Raw genomic sequence first — 24,443 nt, forward strand, 5'->3', positions numbered from 1 at the left:
CATGAAATATGTGGAGCAGTGCTGACTTGCAATGGTTTTCTTAAGGCAGCTATCACTTTTAGCCATGCTGTGGTTATATACATTTGTCACGTGCTAAACTGATTCATTTTCCCAAACTTCGCTTACTAAGTTAGTCAGATGAGAGAGACAGCCTGGTACTTAGTAGATATAGTCCTGGAGTGAAAAGCCAGAGGGTAAAATTCCAGTTAAATCGGTGTATCACGGAACTTGTCTCACTGCCTTAAGCAAACAGTATGCTAACAACAACAATGACAGCAGTCTGCACCCAGTGTACAAGACCTATCTCGTGTTATTCTCATCCAGCAACTGAGAATTCCTGTGAAGAACTGATGTGTCATAGCCCTACAGCTCCATGGGTCAGATTCCTTACACTTCATAGCTATCCAGCATAGTGTTCTCAAACATAAGCCAATTCACATTAATAGAACGCTTTCATGTGATCCAGGGAGAAAGGGGATCCATACACCAGCTAGGAGTGAAGGAGTGCAGAAGGTTATAAAAATCAGGGACAGAGTGGTGCATTTTCATTTTTAGTCTAGAGGAGAACTGGGTGAGTAATTTTTTTATTAGTTCTTTAAATTTAAAAATGTCTAGACTCAGAAACAGTTTACTAATTATGCTTTAGACACTACAAAAAGGCAAAGGGAGTGTCTTATAAGTAAAAGAAACTTTTCTCCTTATGAGAAAAAAACTGGCTTCTTTGAGGTTCTATAGTTTCACGATCTCTTGTATAACTTGTTTTACAATGCACATAACTTATAAAGTAGTCTACAGGATGATGTCTATTTAGTCAGTATCTTTCTAAGACCGAGAGACTGATCGTTAAGTGTGCATGTCCTAAAAGAGCTGTTTTAAAAACATGTTACAACATTACAGACTGTAATAGCTATTTGCAAATGCTGGAGTTCTTAAATATGGCTCTCTTCCACCGTTCTTCTTTTTTACAGAAATAGTTCTAAGAATTTGTTTCAGAAAGGGTTGCTTGTTGATTTTAAGTTGCCAGGTAACAACAAGAATGTGTTCCTCATGCAGAATTTCAGAGATAAAATTAGCTGGCTAGTCACTAGAAAGATTATGCAGATGTTTGACAATGTTCTTAAGTGAGAACTGACTACAATGTTTTGTCCTTTCATGCATAATGAAGTTTGCTTCAGGCTGTAAAACACAACATCTGTAGATAGAATATTGCCTCTGGTGATCCAAACCTTTTATAGATCTTCAGGTAGTTGAAGTCAGTTCTAGCCTTAACCACTGGGAGAACTAATCAGATTAAAAAAATACTTCACTAGTTTGAGATTAACAAGAATTTGGTTATGTTATTATTTTGAACGTTGATGACATTATATTGAAATATGTTGTCAGCAGCTAAGACCGTGGCCACTTCAATTATTTCTGGATTTTTTTAATGAAAAAGGTTTATATTACCACAATGTTTTGGTATGTTTTATATGTTTTGGAAACTTTTTTTCAAGCAATCTGTATTTAAAAAGATAGGTTTATCTTCAGGCAGAAACTAAAAATCATATTGACAGACACAGGATGACAATGGCAGACATGCTTCTATCTGTATTATAAAGCTGGTATTTCCTACAAAATCTGATCTTATCCAAAAAATAGAGTGCTTATAGCTTGAATTTGTTTCTCATGATTTAGCTATTCAGGATCAAGCTGCTAATTATCTAGGAGTAGACCTTTTGCCCTTTGCACAGCACAAAAGATGGGTTAGAAACCTGCTATACTTGTAGGAGTTAAGAAAAAAATCTCTATCCCTTTGTGTCAAAACTTTTTAATTATAGTTTCAGAGATTAATTAAGTAGATGCTAATACATATATCCATAAATCTTATTTTAAAGGGATTTTGGAAATGAGAAAGGTAGAAGGGCTGGTAGTTGGCCAGAAATGTCAGATGGGCCTATGAATGGAAGATCTAATCCTCACTGGCTTAGTATTCATACCCTGCCATCTGCACCTACATCTACATCTACGTTATCTACATCTACATCCATGTATTTTTCCTTCTTTAAAACAGAGATCTGTGACAGTGACAGGCTTGGATACCTTGGCTTAGGGAGATCAGTAATCCCTTTGCACATGCTCCAGAATTGTCTAGTTCGTATTTTTCATCAAGAATTTTGGCAATCCCAGGGAAAGCTGTGGAAAGCAACCTAATCTAGGAAAAACTGATCTAAGTTATATTATAGCTTGGTTATTTTATCAGTAAAGCAAGTTGTGAATGACTGGATGTGCTTGGATTGTCACATGGGCACTGGTTTGTGGGGTTGTTTAGAAAGTACACCTGTTCAAAGCCAGTCAAAGAGCCTACTGCAAAAAAGAAATAAAATAAATGCCCCCAGTTCCCATGTTATACTTCACACTCACAGGTATGCCTGTAGACTGTTTCCCGCTTATGCAAAAATCTTTTACATTGTAAATTGCTTGCTACTTATTTTGTAGGGCTTGATACAAAGCAAGCAGGATAGAAATAGAAACAGAAGCAAAAGTTTGGAGAGCTTCCAGAGTAGGCAGTGGAGAGGGGCAGACTGGGAGACAGCACTGTGAAGGTTCAGGTTGTGAAATCTCCTGCAGGCTGTGGTAGGGTCCCTGTCTTCATTGGCAACTTTCATTCAGCTGGATGGGAGGAAGGTATTTTTGAAGAATATTGAGGATATTCCTTTCTTGTCACTTGAAGCTTTCTTTAAAATTCTCTTATATCTATCATCTCTTACGGCAATATTAAAGAATGATTGACCTGTAATACTGGGCAGCTTTTAATCAGTGCTGTACTGCTTCTTTCAGTGAGGGAAGTCAAACCAAGCTTTCATACTGACCACTGACCTTTTTTCTGGAAAGACAGGCCTTCATTCTGGGGGAGCTGAGAGCCACTACTCAGGCTGCAGAAGGTTTTCAGATGAGCTTTTGTGTTTTCTGATGCCAGTGGAACAATGTTTATAGAAGCCCCTAAAGTCCATAACAAGTCTAAGAAGTAGAATTTTACCCTACATCTATGATCTAAGCTTAAAGCTAAATGAACAGCTTAAATCCAGTTCATTCTACATTCAGTTGCAGCAACTAATGGTTTGAAGAGTTGCACTGCTGACAGCCAGTATAAGAGTAGAGCCATCACAGATTATAGTTTTTATTTTTCTTGGCATAATCCTTTTTAAGTACTGGCTTCTAAAAATTGCATGGTGAAATGAAGTTCGATTCAATTTTTGTATGTTTTCATTAGAAGGTCCTGAATGCAGCATATTATGAAAAAATATCAGTTGATCAAGATACATATACTGAACATACAAGGCTCGGCAAGTTAGACAAAATACTGAACTATGTATTCTTGCCAATTAAATTTGTCATAAAATGCTAGTTGGGACTTGACAGACTCATTTACTTCTCTGGTTTCACAGCAAGCATATGATCCAGCTAGCACTCTTGGTTCTTGGTCAAACCCAAGACTCAGCCAGCTCTGAGTCCTTGCAAACGGATTAGGATATCTTTTGTTTGCTTCATGTGTAAACAGTATTGTGCTGCAGGGAATTTTGTAGGACTGTAATAGGACTGTACATAGATAAAAGGTAAGAACTATTTATTTTGTTACCTAGACGAAATGTGCTTTTCTGAATAGATTCGCTGATTCATGGCAAATTGACTGGGTGTATAGTGTAAACCCTTTTTCTTGCTACCAAAACATAAAGTGATAGATATCATGCTGGTTTTTTTTATATGAACAGTTGCCATATTTGCAACAAAAATATTTTAGAAGGAAACAGGACCAGTATAATTGTGAGTAAGAAAGCAGGACCACGAGATAATCTCCCTAGAAGCAATGAAAGAAAACAGGAAACTGTATTAGTGGACCAACACTATAGCCGTTTCTACAGAATAGATCTAAGGAATTGATCACATTAGACCAAATAGCATATATTTTCAAAGGAGTTCTTTGGGAAATATGATTTCAGAACATTTTCTCCCATTCCCAAAACATGCCTCCTCCAGCAGACCTGTAAAAAATATAGCTATCTGGGGGAGATAGACACTAAAATAGAGGAGAGGAATGTCCCTCAGCCCTATTTTCTATGATTCTATGAAGTGTCAGCCAAACAGCACCATTTCTGTGCTCTTAAGGTTCAATGTCAGTTTTCACTCATCCTCCAAAAGAGGCAGAGAGGATGTTTCTAGACCTTCTGGAGCAAAAACAGTTTTTGATGTTAACACACTCTGACATCATGAGCAACTCCTAGCTGAAGCCAGAAGCACAAAGATTGCTGCAGTAAAGGAAGGGGAAAAAAGTACAAAAAAGTAGTTCATGAGTATAAAAATCCCAATTTTTACAGCATATCTTAGTAAATCTGCAGGTTTGGACCTTAGATGCCTGGATTTTTATGTGCTCCATTTTGTTTTTAGCATGGTATAGACTGTGAATTCTCCAACACTTCAGTGGGATATGTGTGATGTATTATACATGGCTGTCTTTCACTTTTGTTACTATTAGCCTAGTATAATGTGAGCTGTTGACCTATTCTTTATCCTCACAAAAAAGCTTTTCATTAGACTAAAGATTTTGTTTTATATTTCTGTATGTGTCTGTGTATTATATGTACAGCGTATTGATACAATTTAAACTACAGTAATTAGCTGTTGGAATAAGTTGCATGTCTACTTGTTACATTGTCTGTTACTCACAGTTTCCATGCCACTTCCAAATGTAAACTGAAAATTATACTTAACCACTTTCTTTATGAGAAATAGCTGATTTTACCCACAAATTTGGAGCACTGCACAATTTTATTGAACCCATATGAAAATCTCTGCACGATGCAAGGGGGCAGGAGGTTTAAATTCATGGTCTACATAAAGGTTTGGTTGGGTTTTTTTCGGTCTGGTAGACTCTTAATTCATTGCACTGTTCACATCAAAAGATGATGTGTGTCAGGAGCATTGAGCATGGAGATGTTCTTGCATTCTAATAAACTAGCCTTAACATTTCTTAATTGTCATACATGCAATATTTAGTCCCTGCATGAAGACTTGCCAGTCCAAAACCAATATTTGAACCATGGCACTATTAAACCATTTCTATTGGTGAAAGGATTTCAAGAGTTTTGGAAATTGCGCTTAAGCCTTTTGCATTAACATACCCTACAGTCTCATCATATCTTTCTATGGCATGTTCTTATGTCTGAAGTTTAAAGAGGTTTGATTCAATCTATAGGCTATCACACTTTTCAGAGAAGAATATTATTCCTTTCTAGATGTACAAGACTTCACCAAGTAACCCTTAAGAGTTTGCACATACAACAAAAAAAGAATCGCATCTGGATACAAGAAGATACCAATCTTGACTCACTTTAGCCCTTTTAATTATGGAAGGTGGTACTGTATATACTCCAATTGTACATGAACTTTACATTGGACAGACAGTTGTAGGCCTTATTTCGTGCTCATTCCATTGACTTGGAATATCGTTCGTGTCTGACTGATATTTAGTTCCCTACATTCTGTCATGGCTTCATGTTAAGAGCATAAGTTTTATATTTTTTCATTTACTAATATCTCACAGTGCTTTGTGATTAAAAACAATTGATGCAACTGTGAGACAAAAGTGCCATCTGTGAACTTGCATATAGATCAGCCTAGGTATTCTTTTTAATATTAGCTCCTGCTCTAACAGGAAAAGGGGTGGGTTTTTTGCCAGCAAGTCAAGGACGTGCAGTACAAAAAGACACTTGGATCTTTAACATCCAAAAGAGACAGTCATAATGCTTGCATAAACATGTAGTATTTCCATCTGAAAGATGAAATCTCAAAAAAAATCTGCCAAGCTAAAAAACTTGAGTGATACTTTTCCCATTGCACTGCTCTTCTGCCATCATTTAAGATATCGATGCTGACTCTTGGGATTTTGCACCCCGATGACGTACCATTTTTACTTTTGAGTCCACATCCAAATAGGAATCCAGTCACTGGATTGCAGTGATAGCACTGTGTGCTAAGGTTATAAACATCATAGGTGAAGCTGGAGGAGAGCTAGGGCAATGTTGCTTATTTCCATTCACCTTATTACCTTTTGTTACTTTCTTAGGGATGAAAAGAACAGCTCGATGACAGTAGACAAATAGATAAATAGCAGATAAATAGAAACCAACTGCAAAATCAAAATTTCATCTGTTCATCTGTCAAGTTCCATCTGTTGTAATGACCAAAACCAAAATAACTATAGCCAATGTTCAAAAAACATAATTGGATTTTGATGTTAAATTCTTATCTAGATGAAAGGGGAAATTCACATCTTTAAGAGCAAGGCTGTTTGCAGACTCAGGAAGCTAATATTGCAGCCATTTGCATTTGATTTCTGAAGATTTTTTTTCCTAAATTTTCATCCAGTATTACAATCCCTACTTAAAAATGTAAATATAGTGCCTAATTACGTATAACAACAGTTAGTTTGTGAGCCTGGTCTCCAGGGAACCTTCCCCAAATCAAAACTGAGATTGAGTTCAAGTACTGCAAAGCCTGCATCCAATATATTCACTAATGATGAACAAATACCAATAGAAAAATATACCTGTAAATTAAGAGTGAACTTCTGAAACTGGATATTGTTTATATTAGTGGAAAATGATAACATGAGTATAAATAGTGTAGACCCAGCTGGACAAGGCAATGTGTTATATGAGTTTAAATCTGTCGTTGGGAGAAGGTGATTAGGTTTATGTCTGTCAAAAGGATGAAGACTTGTGCCATCTGTAACAACAGTGATCAGCTTAGTTAACTTTATCTCCACCAACCACCATGGATCACTAGGGCCACTTCCCACCAACATGGCATTAGATCATCTTTTAAAAAAGCCAGTACCACAAAGGCAAACATCAGGTCCTCCAGTTTAGAGTAGGAAATGCAGTTTAGGCACCAGTCATTGTCAACAGATCATCATAAACACCTTAAGGACTGTCTTTAACTGACTTCTCAATCTTGTTTTGCATGCCTGCTTAGCTGAATCAAAGGAGTCAAGGGGGAAAATATAATATGTATAATTTACATTCATATTCATTCTAAACATTATGTTATAACAGTGATGAAATGATGGTAGTGACAGTAAGGAAGCATCCTCATTATTATGCAATTTTTACTGTTTGAAAAAAAAGCATGTAAAAATTATTTTAGCCTTACTGTTTTTTCTTTTCTTCTTTATTTATGATATCTTTAATGATACCTCTGTGATGTTACTGTGCACAAAAATGTTCTTGGCTGGCCCTTACAAATAAACCTAAGGAAGTATTTTGATCCTGATTAGCCTTAAAATGTGATGGGGTCTTTTTGTGCAGGGCTAAATCAATGTAACATCTTTGAGAAAAGTCCCTAATCCAGTATTTATTCCATGTAAGATATAACCTATTCTTTTAGAAGAGCAATGCTAAATCAAAACAGTAATAATTTTCATTCTGTACTCATATTCTGAGGGCTGAACACTAGCCCTAGTTTCCTGCTTAGTCCAGGATTACACAATATATTAATGGCCTAATCACTCAACCCCTCTGTGCCTCAATTTCTACTTTTGTAAAATGTCAGCAGTGTTATCCTGCTTTGTGAATCAGTGAATAACTTGCATAAGTAGTTCTATCTAAATGCTTACAGTACATGAATGTAAGTGTTGTGCTTACTTAATATAACAACTTACAAGGTGCAGAAGATTGAAGAAACTCAACAAGTTTATTTTCAAAGTAAATATTTTTTCAGCCAACTTCAGCATCTTTGTAAACAAGGATTCATGGCTTTATGAACACTATCATCTTGACTACAGAATTATTTTAGAGGTCAGACACTCAGTTCCCAGAGTTAGTCTTGCAAAGATCTAGATACTTGCTTGGACTAGATTCTGAAACCTAACCTGGTCTGGCTATTAACAAGTTGTCTTGAGGTGCAAGTCTCCTGAGAGACTTATTTTCATAGCCTGCCCTCACTACTGATAAAACGCATCATATCTGGAGTGAGAATATTATTCATTGCTAAATATTCAGTAGCTGAGTTTATAATCTAATTTATTCTCACACAGTGATCAAGCGACTATCATGAAATTATGAAAAACAGCTTCAGGCTAAATGGTCTCTAACTGAGGATGAAGGATAGAACATGTATAGGATATATGCATTTATATATACAAAATATGTAATATATACATGTGTATATATATGTGTGAGTGTGTGTATATATGATTATGTACCTGTGTTGGGCCAGCACAAAAAATCAATAAACATCCTCCCCTTAGTCTGAGGAAAGTCTCAAAGTGTTGGAGGCTTTCTAGAAGCCCAAGAATGAGTCCTCTTCTCCTGTGATATTTGTGGGGGCATGAAGGGTGTGTTAGCACAAAGCCCAGAAAGCAGCTGCAACCTGCCAACTCTGCCACGTCAACACACACCTCAGGCCAAGAAAGCGGGAGATGAAATACTGCTGCCATCCGCAATTAGGGAGAGACAGTTGCTGACAGCTTGTTCAGACTCCACAGCTAAAGAACAAGAAGGAAGGATTCTCTTACTTTCCAAGCAGCTTTACACCCTGCTGCTTCTCTGCCATTCTCCTCAGCTCTCACCAAACCAGACCTTGTGGCAACTTTTCACTCTCCCTTGTATTTTCACTGAGTGTCTTGGCCAAAGGGAGGAGAAAAAAGGGAATGCATGGACAGAAGAAACAGGTAAACACTACAGAGGGGACAGCAAGGAAAATAGTTTGAAGGAGAAAGAACCTGAAAAGAGGCAAGAAATAATTCACCTTGTCATGCATTCTTCCCATGCTTTATATGTGTCTCTAGAGACATGTTAAATTGACTGGTCCCCACTTTGCTTACATCTCCTTTTCTGCCTCAACGTAATATGGATTTTTGTCTCTCTGAGTTGTGTCCCACCATCCCCACTGGACACCAGAGCAGGCAGAGCAGCTCAAGGAGCAGAGAGCCAGCAGGTTCTGAAAATCCACTCTTCACCTCAGACCTCCCACCACTCCTTCCAAAACTTTGCCCCAAGTCAAAGTAATGTTCTTCCTGCCTCATCTTTGAGTTTTAGAACAGGGATCCTTCACTTTGAGTGAATGACTGTGTTCATTTAGAGTGTGAAAACACACATGCACTCTGCCAAGTTGGCTATGGACCTGAAATACACAGTCATATATGTCTCGTAACACAAATATGAGTGAGATATTTTTCATAAATCATAATCAGCTGTTTATAAAAGGCAGGCAGTAGTAATAAGGAAATAATTTACAGTCCTGCACAATTATAGGCACAGATTGACCAGGTGAGCTATGTAGGTCAGCCTCCCCTATAGCTCCCAAGCTCTGTTAGCTGGTTGTGGTGTTAGGAACTTAAATACAAAGCCTTTATCCAGCTCTCCATAGCCAGATACTCCATGTGGACAGAGAGGGAGTCAATGCCACTGCACAGAGCTGTGTGTTGCATCTGAATCAACAGCCTTCCCACTGACTTAAGTGCTGCATATGGAATCTGGTGAAAAACTGCTGGTATAAATGTGGTTTGGAAAGAGAAATGCTCCAATACTTGGATGTTATTTTTTGGATCATATATATTTTATGAAATACTTTTGGCATCACTTTTAAAGACTAGCTCCTCTGCATTACTTTGACAGCTGCAATCAGTGCAAACAAAAAGGAATATATATGTGCTCAAAACATTTAATGCTCAATGCACAAGAGAAAGATTACTTAGATCCACAGATATAGGCACTGAGCACTATTTTAGACACCTTGAGGTGGTTGTGACATCATCGTGGGACTGACAGATAAAACACAAAACTTATCTGAGACCCATGTCTTCCAGAGAGGCAGTTAAGGGATAAGCAGGATACCCTAAGGTGTCCAGTGTGACACTAGATGTCTCTTTTAGGCAACAGAATCACACCTAAGATTTCCAGAATCACTTTTATTTATTATTGCATGAAACTATTTAGTATGATGAATGTTCTGTTAAAAGCCGAAATGACAAACTTCTTTTTTTTCAGCTGGGAAAATATTCCTAGGTAGAATGTAAAATAAAATTAATTAGCACTCCCATGTTGCTTTAGGAAGGGCACCTCCTGATGGAGGTTTGAATGACATTAACTCAAATTCCAGCATAGTCTGGCAACTGGAGCTTGCTGAGGAAGCCAGTGCTGACATCCTAGTTCTGCCACTTGGTGTGGTTTTTTTACCTTGGGAAAATCAATTAATCTCCAAAGAAATATGCGTCATCTTCTACACCTTTTGTGCCATGAATGTTTAGACTAAAAGATCTGAAGGAGGGAGGAGGGACTATCTGTACAGAGACTAAAACAAGATGTAAAGTCTTGGAGGCACTCATTTCTAAAATCACTTCTAAGGGTACTATGCACAATAAGGTGGTCATATCTTTCTATAACTGTTATCACTACCATACCCAAATACTTCATTACCGTGAGCATGAATAAAACTTCCAAATACCTTAGCTATATGAAGATGCTGAACCCCATCAGAAATGAAAACAATTTTGCGTCACAATCTTTTTTTCCAGGTTTCACACCGTAGCAAAATAATTCCCGTTCGCTTCCTGAACATTGTGATTTTGCAGCCTGACCACCAACGGTGCCACAGTTAGACCTCCATGGTGCACTGACACCCGTGGCACAGTAGTGCCCTGAAGTGCTGCACTGGCATCATTAGAAGCAATGAAAGCGTGCCATAGATTGGATTTTTCCTGGCCAGGTTGTTTTACTGATTGGAAATTAGCCAGAAATGGGAAGAATAATTTTTAACTTTCTTAATCTGTTTTTTTTTTTTAAATCTTTTGTCTCTTAGTAGCAGATACACAGAGTCTCCCTGTTTTTTCTTTCGTACATTAAGTGGAACAAATTGGCCAAAGCTGGGCTGCATCAAACAGCTGTCTCATTCGCTGTCCTTTAAATCCTCACTCCTGTACTATATTCAGTGGTGCGGTCCTGACAGGCAATTTCTGGTTATCTTTGAGGGAAGGGCAGCAAAATATCATTTTACAACTCTCACAAAAGGCCAGCTCAGCTTTTTGTTGCCAAGCAACATCACGATTTTACAGCAGATCCAGCTGCTGATGTTGCTAAGCAACATCTTTCCCATCAAGTTGTGCACTTTTAAATCATTACATGTTTACTAATTCTCATTATAGGATTATGTTTTCCCTCCCAGATCTTGGTATTTGGTCTGTTAGAATTTGTGAGAAAACAAGGGCTGAAGGACTATCATAGGTCAGTCATTCTTGCAGATCTCAACAATATTGTTCTAATATGCAGAAACTAAGAATGATTTTGCATTAGTTACATCAAGAGCAGAGAAGACCAAAATTCTGAACACTCCCCTGTTCTTCTCTTAACCTACGAGAATAGCTGGTGTGTAATGGTATGACCAGTGCTTCAATAGAGCTTTGCAATGCTTTATGCGTAGTATCAATCATGTGAAAGTAAGGAACATAAAAACATTTTGTCTTATTTTGGCAGTATTTATACCATAAAGTAAAATGAGCTCAAACTAAATTGTGTTATATAAATACCTAAGGTAGCATGTATTCAATATGTAAGAAGCTAATGTATCTGAGTAGTGTGTGGTTGGTAAGTACACCAAATACTGTATATACTAGGATTAAATTTAATCACTTGTGAGAAATTATTTGGATCTTACTGAAATGCCTAGCTCATTAATCCGCTACCTAGCTTACCTTTAAGTCTGAGCTGTGTTTTCTCCTAGTTTGAGTCCTCCAGTCCTCCTGGGTTAGATCCTCTTTTGATCAAGAAAAGACAGTCTCTCCCTGGATGAGCGTGAAGAGTGGATGAGGAACCACAGGGGAATTCCAGCAAATAGCAGTAAAGCAGCCCGATGTGAGTACTTCTTCTCCCACCAGTTCTATCATAAAATCAAAGAGAATAAACTGAGACATCAGAGGATGAGGAATGCTCTCACAGTTAGTGGTTTACGCAAACTGATTTGACTTCATACTGGAACAGAGCAGAAGAGCAGCACCTGCATAGGTGGGAACAACATGCAGTGAATAGGTGCTGCTTGGGATAGTTGGGATAGGACCTGAGTATATCCTAGTTTAGACACGAGAGTGGGTCAGAAAACTGACCCAAAGATGTAATGTCAGTGTTGTCAGACAGAGTTGTTCTAGGTCCAGAGATCAGAAAGTATGGTTGCTGTTTGTTAGCATGTGTGCTGCTCCCCTCATTCACACGACTCAAGGTTCTGGCAGTAGTGAAGTTGTCTGCGTGGCTTTGCAAATATTACGTGAGGTTAGCCAAACAGAGGGAGTCTCTTCTGCACATGTTGATAAAATATACAATCAGAAATCATGATCAACTACCAGAAGGTCGTTTTACCCAAAGTATGTGCTGGACAATTGTTTTGCAAGGCAGCTTCTTCACTTCCACTTTGTGGCATTTTCTGGCCTTAGTTTTAGAAATGGAATAGCACCAAATGAGAGTTCAATTTCTGTTTATGAGGAAATAATGCGGCTAGCAGAAGTGAGGATATATAACCAGGCTTGTGTTTTCCTGAGCTCCCACAGGATGCCTGTTCTTAAATTCATGGCAGAGAGCCTAAACAAAAACATTACAGTATAATTTGTTGTCTATAGGCAATGAATTTTACAATGGCCCTATTTTGTTTTCTAAGGAAGAGCACACTAAAGCTTTGATTTCATGAACTTCAACTTTTCTGGATTCTGAAGTAGGCTGAGGAGAACAGAGAAAAGGGGATGTAACAGCCACTTTCACATCTTTTAGTTTTTGAGCTTCACTATGGATCTTGACTTTTCCATCTTGAACTCTTAGAGGGATAGCACAGATTTATTTGACATAGTGTATTACGCACACACCACCAAACCCACTCATATGTACTTTATTTTATAACCTGAAAAAGCTCAGGGAATACAGGTAATTTATTTCTGACCTATGAAATTCTTTGATCTGTAACAGTGGTGTAAGGTGGTATAATAATGCTGGAGGCCTAGATTGCTGGATCACCAACTTTATAAAAAAAGAAAGGTTAAAAAGGCAGGGCTACTTATGTAGTCCCTGGCCTTTGCAACTGTTCATTCCAGCTCTTCACATTCCTAATGTTTTCAAGCCAGATGTTTGTAGACCAAGATTTTGTGGAACAGAGAACAACCACAGGAAAGCCAACAGAGAGCATGTAGCTACCCTATGAAATCCTGCCTCTTATTCATGTCAGATATGAATTGTCCATGCTAGAGTCAGTAATGCTGCCTAGCAGCTCTTCAAGGTGTAGTAAACCAACTGTTGACAGTTCCTTTGCTGTGTGGCACCAACAAGCACCACTGGTGTTTACAGAAACTTGTTAATCACTTGGAGTTGCCACTAATGATAAATACACTGTCTTTTGTTATCAGCTGTCATTCTGAGCAACCCTTTGTGGAAGCATTGCTGGAACGGTCAATGAGCATTAATAATAACAATTAGCTCACCCATAAACCAGTGCTTCTTGCAACATCACATTTCAAAGGGTTTTTGTCATGTCTCCACCCTTCAGGATGAGTAAATGGGAAATGATTTCTGTATAACCTGAACAGGAACATCAACATTTTTAGCAGGTATTTCTGAGAGCTTTCAAGAGTAATACAAGAAAATGAAAGACAAACTCAAACACATGAATAAACTTGAAAACAAAATGCTAAATAGATATTGCCTCCAATACTAATTTTCCCTTGAAAACATGCATAATTTCAATGTATTGTTGATACTGTTTCACTGAACAATTTTTGTAGTGCAAGAAGCATACCATAAGCCAGGAAACAGTAGAAGGGAAATCTGTTTTAACCAAAATCCATTTTCTCTGGGGTTGCTTTTGTGAAAAACATTAGTACTCAATTCATGACATGCAGAGCCGTAGCAGTGTCCCAGGAGCGGGGGAGGCCCGGGTGGAGGAAGTATAACTTGTTTTCTTTTTTGCCTGGGGTGGAGGCAAGTTGGTTGTTCAGCAGGTTATGAAGGTGGGTCCCTGAAAGAAAGCCTACATTTCATGTCAGTCTGAGGAGAAGTAGGAGGAAAATAAAGTGAAAACTTGTGAGGTGAAGATGGAAGGAATGGTTTGAAGACATGCTCTAAGTGTCAGTGAATCCAAAGCTGCCAGATTAATCCTGAAATGTAAGTGTAAAGTTAAACATTCTCTCGGTAGCTCGCTTTCAGGAAAGTACAAAAGTCTCTATGGGCTAATCAGACCAATTTGGTATTAGTGAGCAATTTTTGAGATATGTAGCGTTAAAATAATTTTAATAATGATATGTAAATTGTAAAAGATAGTATAGGAAGATGAGTAAGATTATCTTTTGGTTAACCTATGTTTATTTAATGAATGGATTTTTAGCATGGTTTTAATGTTTATTTGAAATTCTATACGTATAATAAAGCACTTGTAGCTTGCAACCTAAGTAAGTAATGCTTGTGCACTGAGAAAATGTTTTAGAAATAATGTATGTAAAAAGGATTACAATAACATTGTAATCTGAAAAATTATCTTAGTTACTCTGCAATGTAATTCATGCATTATTATTATCACTTGTCTCATTATTGCAGAATCTATAATGACTTTATTCCCTATTGATGACATTTATCTTCATTATAAAGCAGATGGTAATGTGAAAATTGTGTGACAATTGTGGAATTTCATACTCTAGGGAAAGAAAAGAGTAAGTAGACAGTGTGCTATGATATGTTAGTGGAGGTTTGTGATAGCTAGTACTTTTGCTGTGCTTTTGTAATTTTCTACTTTGACTCCTGTACATTTTAATAAAAAACTGTAAATAAAGTATTTTTTCTTTCAATTGAATATTACAAATTTGGCCTGTATTAGCAGTTGCTGTTGTTAACAGTATTGCTGAGTTGGTGCAGAAGCACTGAGAGTATATTATAAACTGGAGTGAATTTAAAATAAATAGAGTAACATTATGTCATACGCTGGCTAATCTATTTAAGAACTTGGTCAACAAAATTTGCATTTTCCACAACTGATATACAAGACCCTAGCCCAATTAACCATGGAGACTTGGCAAATTTCATTCATTCCCCGGTTTATGTTATTACTGCAAGTGCTTGTGAGGGGACAGTTTTGAGAGCTTTAAATTTCCTGTGTTTTCACATGATGTCTGTGAAAACAGAAAAAGAGCTGGGGAGAGAAAAGCTCATTAGGTCAGTGGCACAGAAATGCCAGTATATTCAGTCCTAGGGAAATGTGCTGGCTGTTGAGAGAAGCATATTGCTATAGCAAAGTCATTATTTCTCTCCTGTGCATTGAAACCTTAGTTAGCTGCTCTAACTGTGTGAGAATATTTTGTTATATCAATACACACTTAAAATATTATAATCTTAATCTGTTGTCTTGGAACATTTCACCGAGATGGGCCTGAAAAGATTTGGTCATGCACACTACTTCATGATGGAGTACTTCATACTTGGGGAATAGTGATTTTTAAAATACTATATACAGTCTTTAATTTAGTTCAGTACTATTTTAAAACAGTAGATGATTTGGCAGTAATCTCAGCAGATAAAACCTAGTGTTGCTAATTAATCACTAAAAGTGCAGTGCTGGCCCTGGTGATTTCAACAGGAGCAAGTTCAAGCACCAATATATCCCCTGAAGACACTCAAGTTTAAACAGAGCATGGCTTAAAAGCACGATACTGAACTTCTCTCTCTCTCCAAGTCCCCTGTGAAGAAAGATAATCTTTCAAGTTTAAAAAAGTGTACTGTGGTAATAAATAATAACATTCCTTAAAAGTTTATATGGTTTCCTTGGCTAACAAAGTGCGATCTTTCTTTTACAGCCTGACTTTAATGGAGTTTTTCTTGACATATGCCACAGACCAATCTCACATTCTTTGGAAAAAAAAAATTATAGAGTGTGTAATTTTTGCCTATACATTAATACAATAAATACAGTGAATTTAAATGCCTGATCCCCAAAATAAAATGTCTAGAACAAGAAGTAAAAGTCTATAAGTGAATCTCTATTCCATACTTTTACTATTGAGTATCATTTTCAAAAAAATACAGAAATGAATGATGCCTGGGGAGACACTAATTCTAGAGATGCTGGTTACAGTTCTAATGCTCAGAGAATTTTTTTGAAATTAAATAATTAGAGTTGAACTAGTATAAAACCAATAGTAATTAAGGTGGGCAGATCCTGTTAAGTGTAAAGAAAATGTGTTTAGATCATAATGTCGTAAGCAGAATAATGCCTAGGAAAGGCAGGGTACAACTCCAGTGATAAGGACAAAAAAATTCATTTACTCTTTCTTAAAGCTGAGTGCATATATGGAAAATTGTTTCTGTTACAGTAACAGTCAGGTTTAACATCGTGGTTCTAACAATGTGAGCATGCAGGTCAGTGCAGGATCTCCAAGAAATACAAGTGGTTTGAATACAGTTAAAACAATAAGGTTTTCATATGGGCTGTCCATGCAAAGTAACTTTGGCGGGGAAAATGCCTTTCTGCCCAAGTGACATGGGATAATCCAGAAATAGAGTGACAAAGCTGAGTTTCAAGGAGTGTCTTTCAGCATAAGTGGAGCCAGTGTAGGGAAGACAGCCGAGGGACATTACAGAAACAAAAGCATTAGGAGTTGTCTTCCCCTGATTTATGACTTAAAATCATTGTAAGACTGAATGTCAGGAGGGGCAGCTGATACGGTGGCTGAGATGACATTCCTCCAAATTTTCCAGGGTTTTGGGGGGTTTGTTTTGTTTTTTTACTGAAGACTTAGAGCTTTTTCTTTTCTTCCAGTGATCTTTCTTTAATTGCTGTGTGATACTGGACGTCAGCATCAAAATGGGCAATGAGAACAGTAGTGCAGAAAATCAGGTGAGTGTGACAGTGTGACTGCATTTTCCCTCCCTACTAGCCTAGAGCAAACCTTACAGAAATTGGTTTCACGCGCCACTTACCCCACATTTATCTTCTGCTTCCAGTTACACTCCTATTTAAGTGTCATTAATGGTAATTGAAGGCAACTTTTTGTTTGTTTGTTTTTTTCTTTGGCAGTAACACTGCTACATAGCGTCAGGGCGGGTGGTTGCTCCCTGGGGGACAGGAGTCATGGAGGATCCCCACGAGGTGAGCAGACCTGGCTCATCCCAGCTCCCCAGCCAGGGAGCAGGGCAGCTGGGGGGGCAGCTGGGGAGTAGCCGGGGACAGCTCCAGCTCCAGGCATTGGGCACATCCCTGGAGAATGGGACAGGCCAAGAGGGGTCCAGGATGTCAGCCCGTGGGTCAGTCCAGCTCAGTGGGGCCGATGGCCGGGCAGGGCAGGACTGTGGTGGAGCAGGAGACCAACATCGTATGGCATCGCTTGAGATAATGTCCCCAGGGGAGCTGAAATGGGGTCCCGGGCCATGAGCAGGGTGGGGAGAGGCCCTGGGAGCCAGGCAATGCCTATGATGCCCTTAGAGCCCTGACACACAGTAGCTTTTCCTTGTTCAGAAATGAACATATGTGTGCTGATCCAGGAATTTACACCCGTTTTGGAAGGGTGCTTTGTTAATGCATCTTGGTGTTTGGTGATTTATTTTTAAATTCTTGAAATGAAGGGAACACATATGCTATGGCTGGTTGTGTACAATTACATTAGACATCACTATGTTGATATAAGTTTGAATAAAGGTTTTAATTCATCTAATTTCAACAGTTAAAATACCAGAATGTGTTTCATTTTCTCTTCTTCCATGTGTTGTGGTAGATGATAAAATGCCTTAGGGTTCATTTTGCTTCCACTTCAGGTATCAGATCTGCTGTACCTTGTGCATTATAAAAGTGGAGCCTCTCAAGGGAGTTAGTATTACAAGTTAGCCAGATTTTTTCATAAAGATTTTTTTAGAAGAAAAATCTGCTATAACTCCTGGTTGTTCTGGGCCAGTTGTAATGTTAGCCGAAGATCTGGTCCCAACTTTTTTCAGAGTTTGGGAAGAGGGGAATGTGTTAATTGCTATAACTAAGTAATGAGAATTTTTTCTCCAATGTGTACAACTTTCACTTAGGAAGTTTTTGAAAGTCAAATACATTTCTTCAGGAGTCCTCCTGAGGCTGAGAAGACTTTACATAAAAGTTATGTAATTTATTAAGAAATTTAATAAAAAGCTCTTCTTTTCTAATAAGGAAAGTAAGCTTCTGGTCTCCATTTCACGCTGTAAAAAAACCAAGCAACCAACCAACCAACCAAAGCCCCAAAGCAAAACAAAATAAATGCTAGAAAACCAAATTACTTTAAAAGTCACTATTAACAGAGAAAAAACAAGAAGTAGTAATAAAATCTTAAAAGCCCCTTAGTCTGCTGAACAGCTATTGAAAAAATATTGCTTAATGAGTAGTCAAAATTCATATAGTCATTGAAATGTTTAAATATGTTCATTTTTAGTCAGAAGTTCCCAATGCAAATAAAGTCATCCTTATACCACCAAGCCAAGGAACACAGCAGGTAGTGGATGATGAAACTGGTTTGCATGGTTTGCATTTCAAAATGTTAGCATCAGGCTTGGCTATGCTTTTGCTTATGCATCTGCTTCTGGCTTTTGTTTTTTTTGACACGACAGCAAATTTGCAAGGCAGCTACATTTAAGTTTTCAGCAAGTTGTAAAAAAAATCTGGTTTCTTTTAACTTTTTTCTTTGGTAGCAATCTATGCTTTAAAGAAACAGCCTGTATTTGACCCCCTTTGCATGCTGGCTTTCCTTCTAACTCTAACGCAATTAAAATAGCTCCATGGGTGTTGTTCTTGTACTCAGTACCAATTGACATGTGTTGTTGGTTTTGTTTATGTATTTATCAGAGGGCACCATTGCCCAGCTCTAGCTCTCAGCTGAGTCACTTGGAAACCATACACACGGTTTGCATTAAAGACAGGAGAGCCTGTGCTAAGTTTAGATCTCATTTAATATAAGGGAAGATCTGTGGAATAAATGCGCTACTATGAAGAATGTAGTAGGCACTTAGAGAAAAAGTAAATATCCAATCTGTCTTGTAAAGACCAGCCTCTGAGGAAAATACAATCTAAATTTAGTAGAAATAAGCAAAGATAATGCTTGGATAAAACAAAGCTGGGGCCAGCAGTATATTTAACAAAGTGATTTTACATATAGTAACTGTGTTCTGTTTTGCTGTAATAGCACACGAAGTCCAAACTGCTGAGAGATTTTAGGTTTCTGCCCTGCCCTATTAGACTGGCAAAGCTTTCTTCCAAACAAGGGTCTCTGTCAGTGACACAGCTTGTTGAGCTTATGCTGAATTAAATATAAGCTATTTTTAAAATGTATTTTCCTTGAAAAGCAAAACTCCACATGAAAAGAAATGTGTTTAAATTGAAAAAGCAACAATCTAGAAGAACAGATATTTTGACCCAGTTTGACCCTTGAGATCCAGCCTTTAGAGGGGAAAATACAGGGGAAGTAAAGGAGGTATTCTTTAATGGGAAGCTATGAAATGTACTACAGTTTATGGAACTGTAGAAGGTCTCAGCCATTGTGCCGCCCATCAGACACATATTTCTTCATCCATCCAAATGCACTGGGTGGTGTAGAGGAATGGCAAGGTCTGTCCTCAGGCTTTTCCCTGACTTTTCTGGACAGCCAAATGTTCAAAAATCATCTACATGGCTGTAATAAAAAGGAAAGGCTCATAGCTTCATAGAGACTGATATATCTGTGCTCTTCCTCAGCTGCAGACCTCTTGATAATTCAGGCTCAGATGCCAGCTAATAAAGCCACACATACAAACAAAACAAAGCTGACTAGGATCAACAAATCTGCTATCTAAAAAGTTTGACAGTGTGAGGCCCATGGTCTGTGTGAAGAAGCGTGAGCCTGGTGTACCAGCTCTGCAGCCCAACCTTGTCCATGCTGCTCCAGGGGTTTGTGCAATTAACTCAGAGACCAGCTCCCAAACTGACTGTACATTACAGGATTATTATTGATTTTCATGACTGTTTTTTATCATGGTCTCCCATCTACCAGAATTATGCTATTACCAGGATATCTTTGCTTTCATTTTAAAGGGGTGGGTGGAGGATGTAAAAACCAGAAGGAGTTCTCTATCATTGGAAACATGAGCACAAAATTTTCTAAAGCTTGAATAGGCTGGATTTTCTAATACGTAATAATTTTAACTTGGGTTTTTAATTCTTGCCACTCAGATTTCTGAAGAGGAGGGCTGTCATCTTTCACAGCCTTTCTTGTGATTACAGAAAAGTCAAAGTTACTAAGTAATTGTAAAGCTTTTTGAAGGTGAAAACTGCTGCTGAATTCAAATTCTAGCAGCGCATATTTTGCCCCACAGTTGAAGAGGAAATTTCAAAGAAGTCAGTTACACATAAGTTATTTCTATATATTTTGCTTTATCCTTTCTTCTTTGTTTTCTGAATAAGTAAAAAGCCAAACAAAGCTGGTTATTCCACATCTACACTATTGTCCATTTCTCTTTAAACATATACCTTAGTGTGTGGTTATCTTTTCTGTTCTTGTTTGTTTTCCACTGTGAAATGTGTAAGATAGGCAACACGTGTACTTGCCAGAGAGGGCCATAACTTCTGAAGAGTCTATTTGCTTGTCTGAAGTGTCATGCTGTGTTTGTGCTAGGATTTCTCCATGTAATTGTTATGAACGAATCTGACTGCTGCATATTCTGCAGTTAATATTCTGCATTATTACTTTCCCCATATTTCAGCTTTCTTATGCCTATGTGAAATGATGGATGAAATGATGGATCGAGTTAATTGGCATGGTTCTTCTTTCAGATCCCAGTATTATGGGGATCAGCAGAGAATGCACTGGGAACATTAGCAGCTTCCCAGCCTTCAGTCTCCATTCCCACAGATGATAAGTGGGCAAATTCCTCTGAGCTCTGGTGCTCATACTGTGTGTTTACATACTTTTTGAATAGTGCAATAACATCTGTATACATTCCATTGTTTATATTCAGTTGGAAACAAAAATGAATTGCCAATTTTCTGCATAATAATTTTGCCTATAGCATTTTAATGAGGTCCGCTGTTACTCTACACAGGCTTTTCTTTGGGTTTGTTGTATCCACCGTGATTCACCAATTTTACTCACTAAATTATTATTTTCTTTCATTTTTCCTTCCATTTCATCCATTGCATGTCAGGAGCGCACAGGACAGCAGAACTGTTCCACATCCTTTCAAGTCAACATTTGCCCACAACAGGGTGTTGATGGCAGTTGGCTACAGGCCAGCATGCCCATTACTGATGCTTACGTAGTTCTAGCATACCTCCAGTCACCATATTCATTAATGCTTACTTCCAATCATAATTACTACTGGTCCAATATTCTACGGTGAATAATGCCAAGTATTTGTCTGAGTTTACACAAAAAGAACATTGTCTGTTTTCAGAGAATTATACGTCCATTTATGCAAATGCAGCAAATTCTGGGACACTTCTCACTGTAGAATGATTATTATAGTTGTTCTCATCTTCCCTGTGAATGAAGGAGGGGGGATGAAAGAAGAATAAAGATTCAAAGTTGTGAAGGGGTTCTTAATTTGAAAGCATAGTGAAAAGGAAGTTGGAAGACTATTCCTTGTCTTCTGAATTAATGGTTAAAGCTTCCTTTGCATCTGTAAAGCCACCCCCATTGCTAATGGGAAATGTACATTTATGCATACAGATGAAAAGGAAAAATATTTTATATTTATAAAGAACCTCTATAATTATTTACTGCATTTCTCCATTTAGAAATAGTGTGAAAATGTTGGACCTACATTTTCCACAGCTATGGGTAGTTAGAAATTACAAGGTACAACAGAGTTAGAACTCAACTTGGAGATGATTTTCCCAATAGACTGTCATTGACTCTAACAGCATCTTCTCAAGTGTTTTGTCGTTAGACTGTTAAGAACCACTCATCAGAAAGCTACTTTAGCTAAAATTATATTGACTAAAAATTGCAAGTTATGTGATGAAGATTTTTTTCCCAAGGTCATCAACTGTATTCTCTTTGTCTCCTGCTATATCTCATACACCTGCCATCCTTAAGAAAATAATGTATGTACTCATCAGGCCTTCATCCAACTGTCAGGAAGGGACAAAGGAAAATAAGAAGCTGCAGCAAGACTAGTGGAGTTACAAGGATAACTATGAATTTTCCTTTGCTTACTGAATATAGATCACATAAACAGATGGAAAGATTAGGTTGACAAGAACCATGAAGCCAGTTATATAGCTATGCTTCATTTAGCCCAGTGCAGACTTGTGCTACGTACGTTCAAACAGACTAAGGCTCAAACATAGCAGCAAGTTGTTGAGAAGACAGTTATGTTGACATTACAAGGATCCGAAGATAAACAGTTTAGTGCCCTCAGTGGATTGGAAGGGTCATAAACACGAACAGTGAAGCCTGAAGGTTTGAATTGCTCTTGCTGCAGCCAAGAGGAAGTTGTGTGTTCTGTGAAGAATGCTAAACCAAGGATAAGATGGTGACTATATATAAATACACCACACACACACACACACGCACACACCCTCACACACATCGGTGTTTATTTTTACATTCACAGCCAGAGTCATTTCAGTAGGTATTTCTCAGGAGGCAAAGTAACCCTTTTTCTCTAAGAAAAGGTCGTAGGTACTTACAATAGAATGTTGTAACCAGAATTTTTCAAATACCGTTGTTACCATATCACACTTTGCTTTGCTTCTTGTATTTGTAAGAAGCAGATTAAACGAGACTTCCACAAAATGCCAATTTTTGCATTCATGTCCCTTTGAGGATTTTAATTAGAAAAGACATGAACTTAAAATTCTACTCCTGTGAGAGACAAATAAACCAAGCCAGAAGCAATAGCAAATTACACCATTACTGATTAAAAAAAATCTACTGTAATTGCAAAATTCTATTTGGAATCTCCCTTGAGGAAAGAGTCTGCATTTCGCATCTGCTCATGTCATAATTACATCCAACTAATTAAATGGTCATGATGTTTGGGCAAAAAACCAAGAAATGGTCATGATGGTCATCCCCTTCTCTAAACTGCTGTACTCCAGCCACTCTTAATAAGGGACAGGCACTGAATAATGCAGATTGCTGCACAAGTTGTTTATTAAAATTTAGCTCCCTCGTTTATTGTAATTCTTCAGATTGACTGTCATATGAGTTCAAGCTTGACCCAATATGTCAGGTAGCAATTTGTTACTTTCCTGTGATCAGTAGTTTTGCTGACCAGTGTTTGCTGATTTGATTGAAAAGTTCTGGTTGTTAAAACAGTATCCACTCACTGTGTAATTTTTATCTATTTTGGTACCATTTCTCCAAACAATGGAGAAACAATGATTCTCCAAGGATATAAAGACTGAAAAATCTAATTTAGTACTCACTTACTGTACCTGCAGAACAGCAAGAAAAAAAAAAGCCCAGAAGAGAAAAAAAGTAGCTCCTAAAACCGGCTCTGTCTCAAAAAATTGCAACAGCCATTTTAAAAATATGATTTCCCAACCATATGACCTGTGCAATTCTTTTTTTAGAAAAAGCTTTAAAACTGTTCTTCTATCCACTTTCCTGACATAGACTGGGTTATTCATATTTCATTTGTATTGATTTCTAGTAGGTATCAGGGTATTAGCAGACTCATTCAGGAGCTGTTAATTTGTTTTAAGAATTGCAGCAAGCCATTTTCTGGCATCTCAGTTTTCAAGGAATGGACTTAGTGCTGAAGTACAATAAAAATAATGAGGAAAAGCCTATTGATTAAGGCTGTGGATGAACAACTTTTCACTCCCTTTTTCTGCAGCCAGTCGTGCAGTGAAATGAGCAATCGCTGCAAAGCTTTGCAGCGAACCCTTTCCAAAGAGCGCCATGTGCACGCTTTTCTGCTTGATGCTAGCCTGCCCGGCCACACGTGTGCGAGGCGTGTGGCTGAGGATGCGTGTGGCCCGCTGTCCCTGACAAGGACCGTGTGTCCGTCCTCCCGATGTGGTCAGCGTGGCGGTTGATCCTGAAACCGGAGCCCGGGTGCTGCAGGGCCGACCTTTGCTCTGCGTCCCGGCGTTCACCTGCGCTGCCGCTGCCTGCTCCCGTTCCCGCAGAGGAGGTGGTGGCTGGGACTGCACGAACCAACATTTCTAGCAGGCAGACTTTAAAAAACCCTATTAAAAAAAAACCCCAACTTGTAATGGAAGACATGGAGAAAAATAAAAGGTAAGTTCTGGTTTATTGATTGAGACTTGTAAAGGCTTGTTCCAGCTTCCTCTCCAATAACCAGAGGGAATTAGTGGGAATGGAAACTTAATGTAACTCTTCAAAGATTACTTTCAGCTAGTCAGAGCTATGGCATGTTCCAGCAACTGCTATAAAAGGATGTGTGTTTAATGGAGGAATGTTGCAGAGGGCAGATGTAAAAGGAAGCAACTTTTAT

At 38.1% G+C, this 24,443-nt stretch overlaps 1 protein-coding gene across 11 annotated transcripts in view; it reads left to right on the plus strand.

The window, feature by feature from the left end:
* Nucleotides 1-422: 422 nt before the first annotated feature.
* TACC2 (transforming acidic coiled-coil containing protein 2) overlaps nucleotides 423-24,443 on the plus strand; it is a 148,641-nt gene continuing 124,620 nt past the window's right edge. For 5 of the 11 annotated variants that reach the window (XM_069797149.1, XM_069797143.1, XM_069797137.1 and 2 more), the window contains exons 1-4: nucleotides 423-571; nucleotides 11,755-11,885; nucleotides 16,810-16,887; nucleotides 18,437-18,496. In XM_069797149.1, coding sequence (XP_069653250.1) covers nucleotides 16,855-16,887; nucleotides 18,437-18,496 — 93 coding nt within the window. In that variant the 5' untranslated portion in view covers nucleotides 423-571; nucleotides 11,755-11,885; nucleotides 16,810-16,854. Of the gene's footprint in view, nucleotides 572-11,754; nucleotides 11,886-16,809; nucleotides 16,888-17,067; nucleotides 17,140-18,436; nucleotides 18,497-24,443 lie in introns of those variants that run through there. The other 6 variants (XM_069797135.1, XM_069797142.1, XM_069797136.1 and 3 more) reach the window with 4 other exon arrangements.

Source organism: Haliaeetus albicilla, chromosome 11 (genome assembly GCF_947461875.1).
Source record: "Haliaeetus albicilla chromosome 11, bHalAlb1.1, whole genome shotgun sequence".
NCBI classification, from domain to species: Eukaryota; Metazoa; Chordata; class Aves; order Accipitriformes; family Accipitridae; genus Haliaeetus; species Haliaeetus albicilla.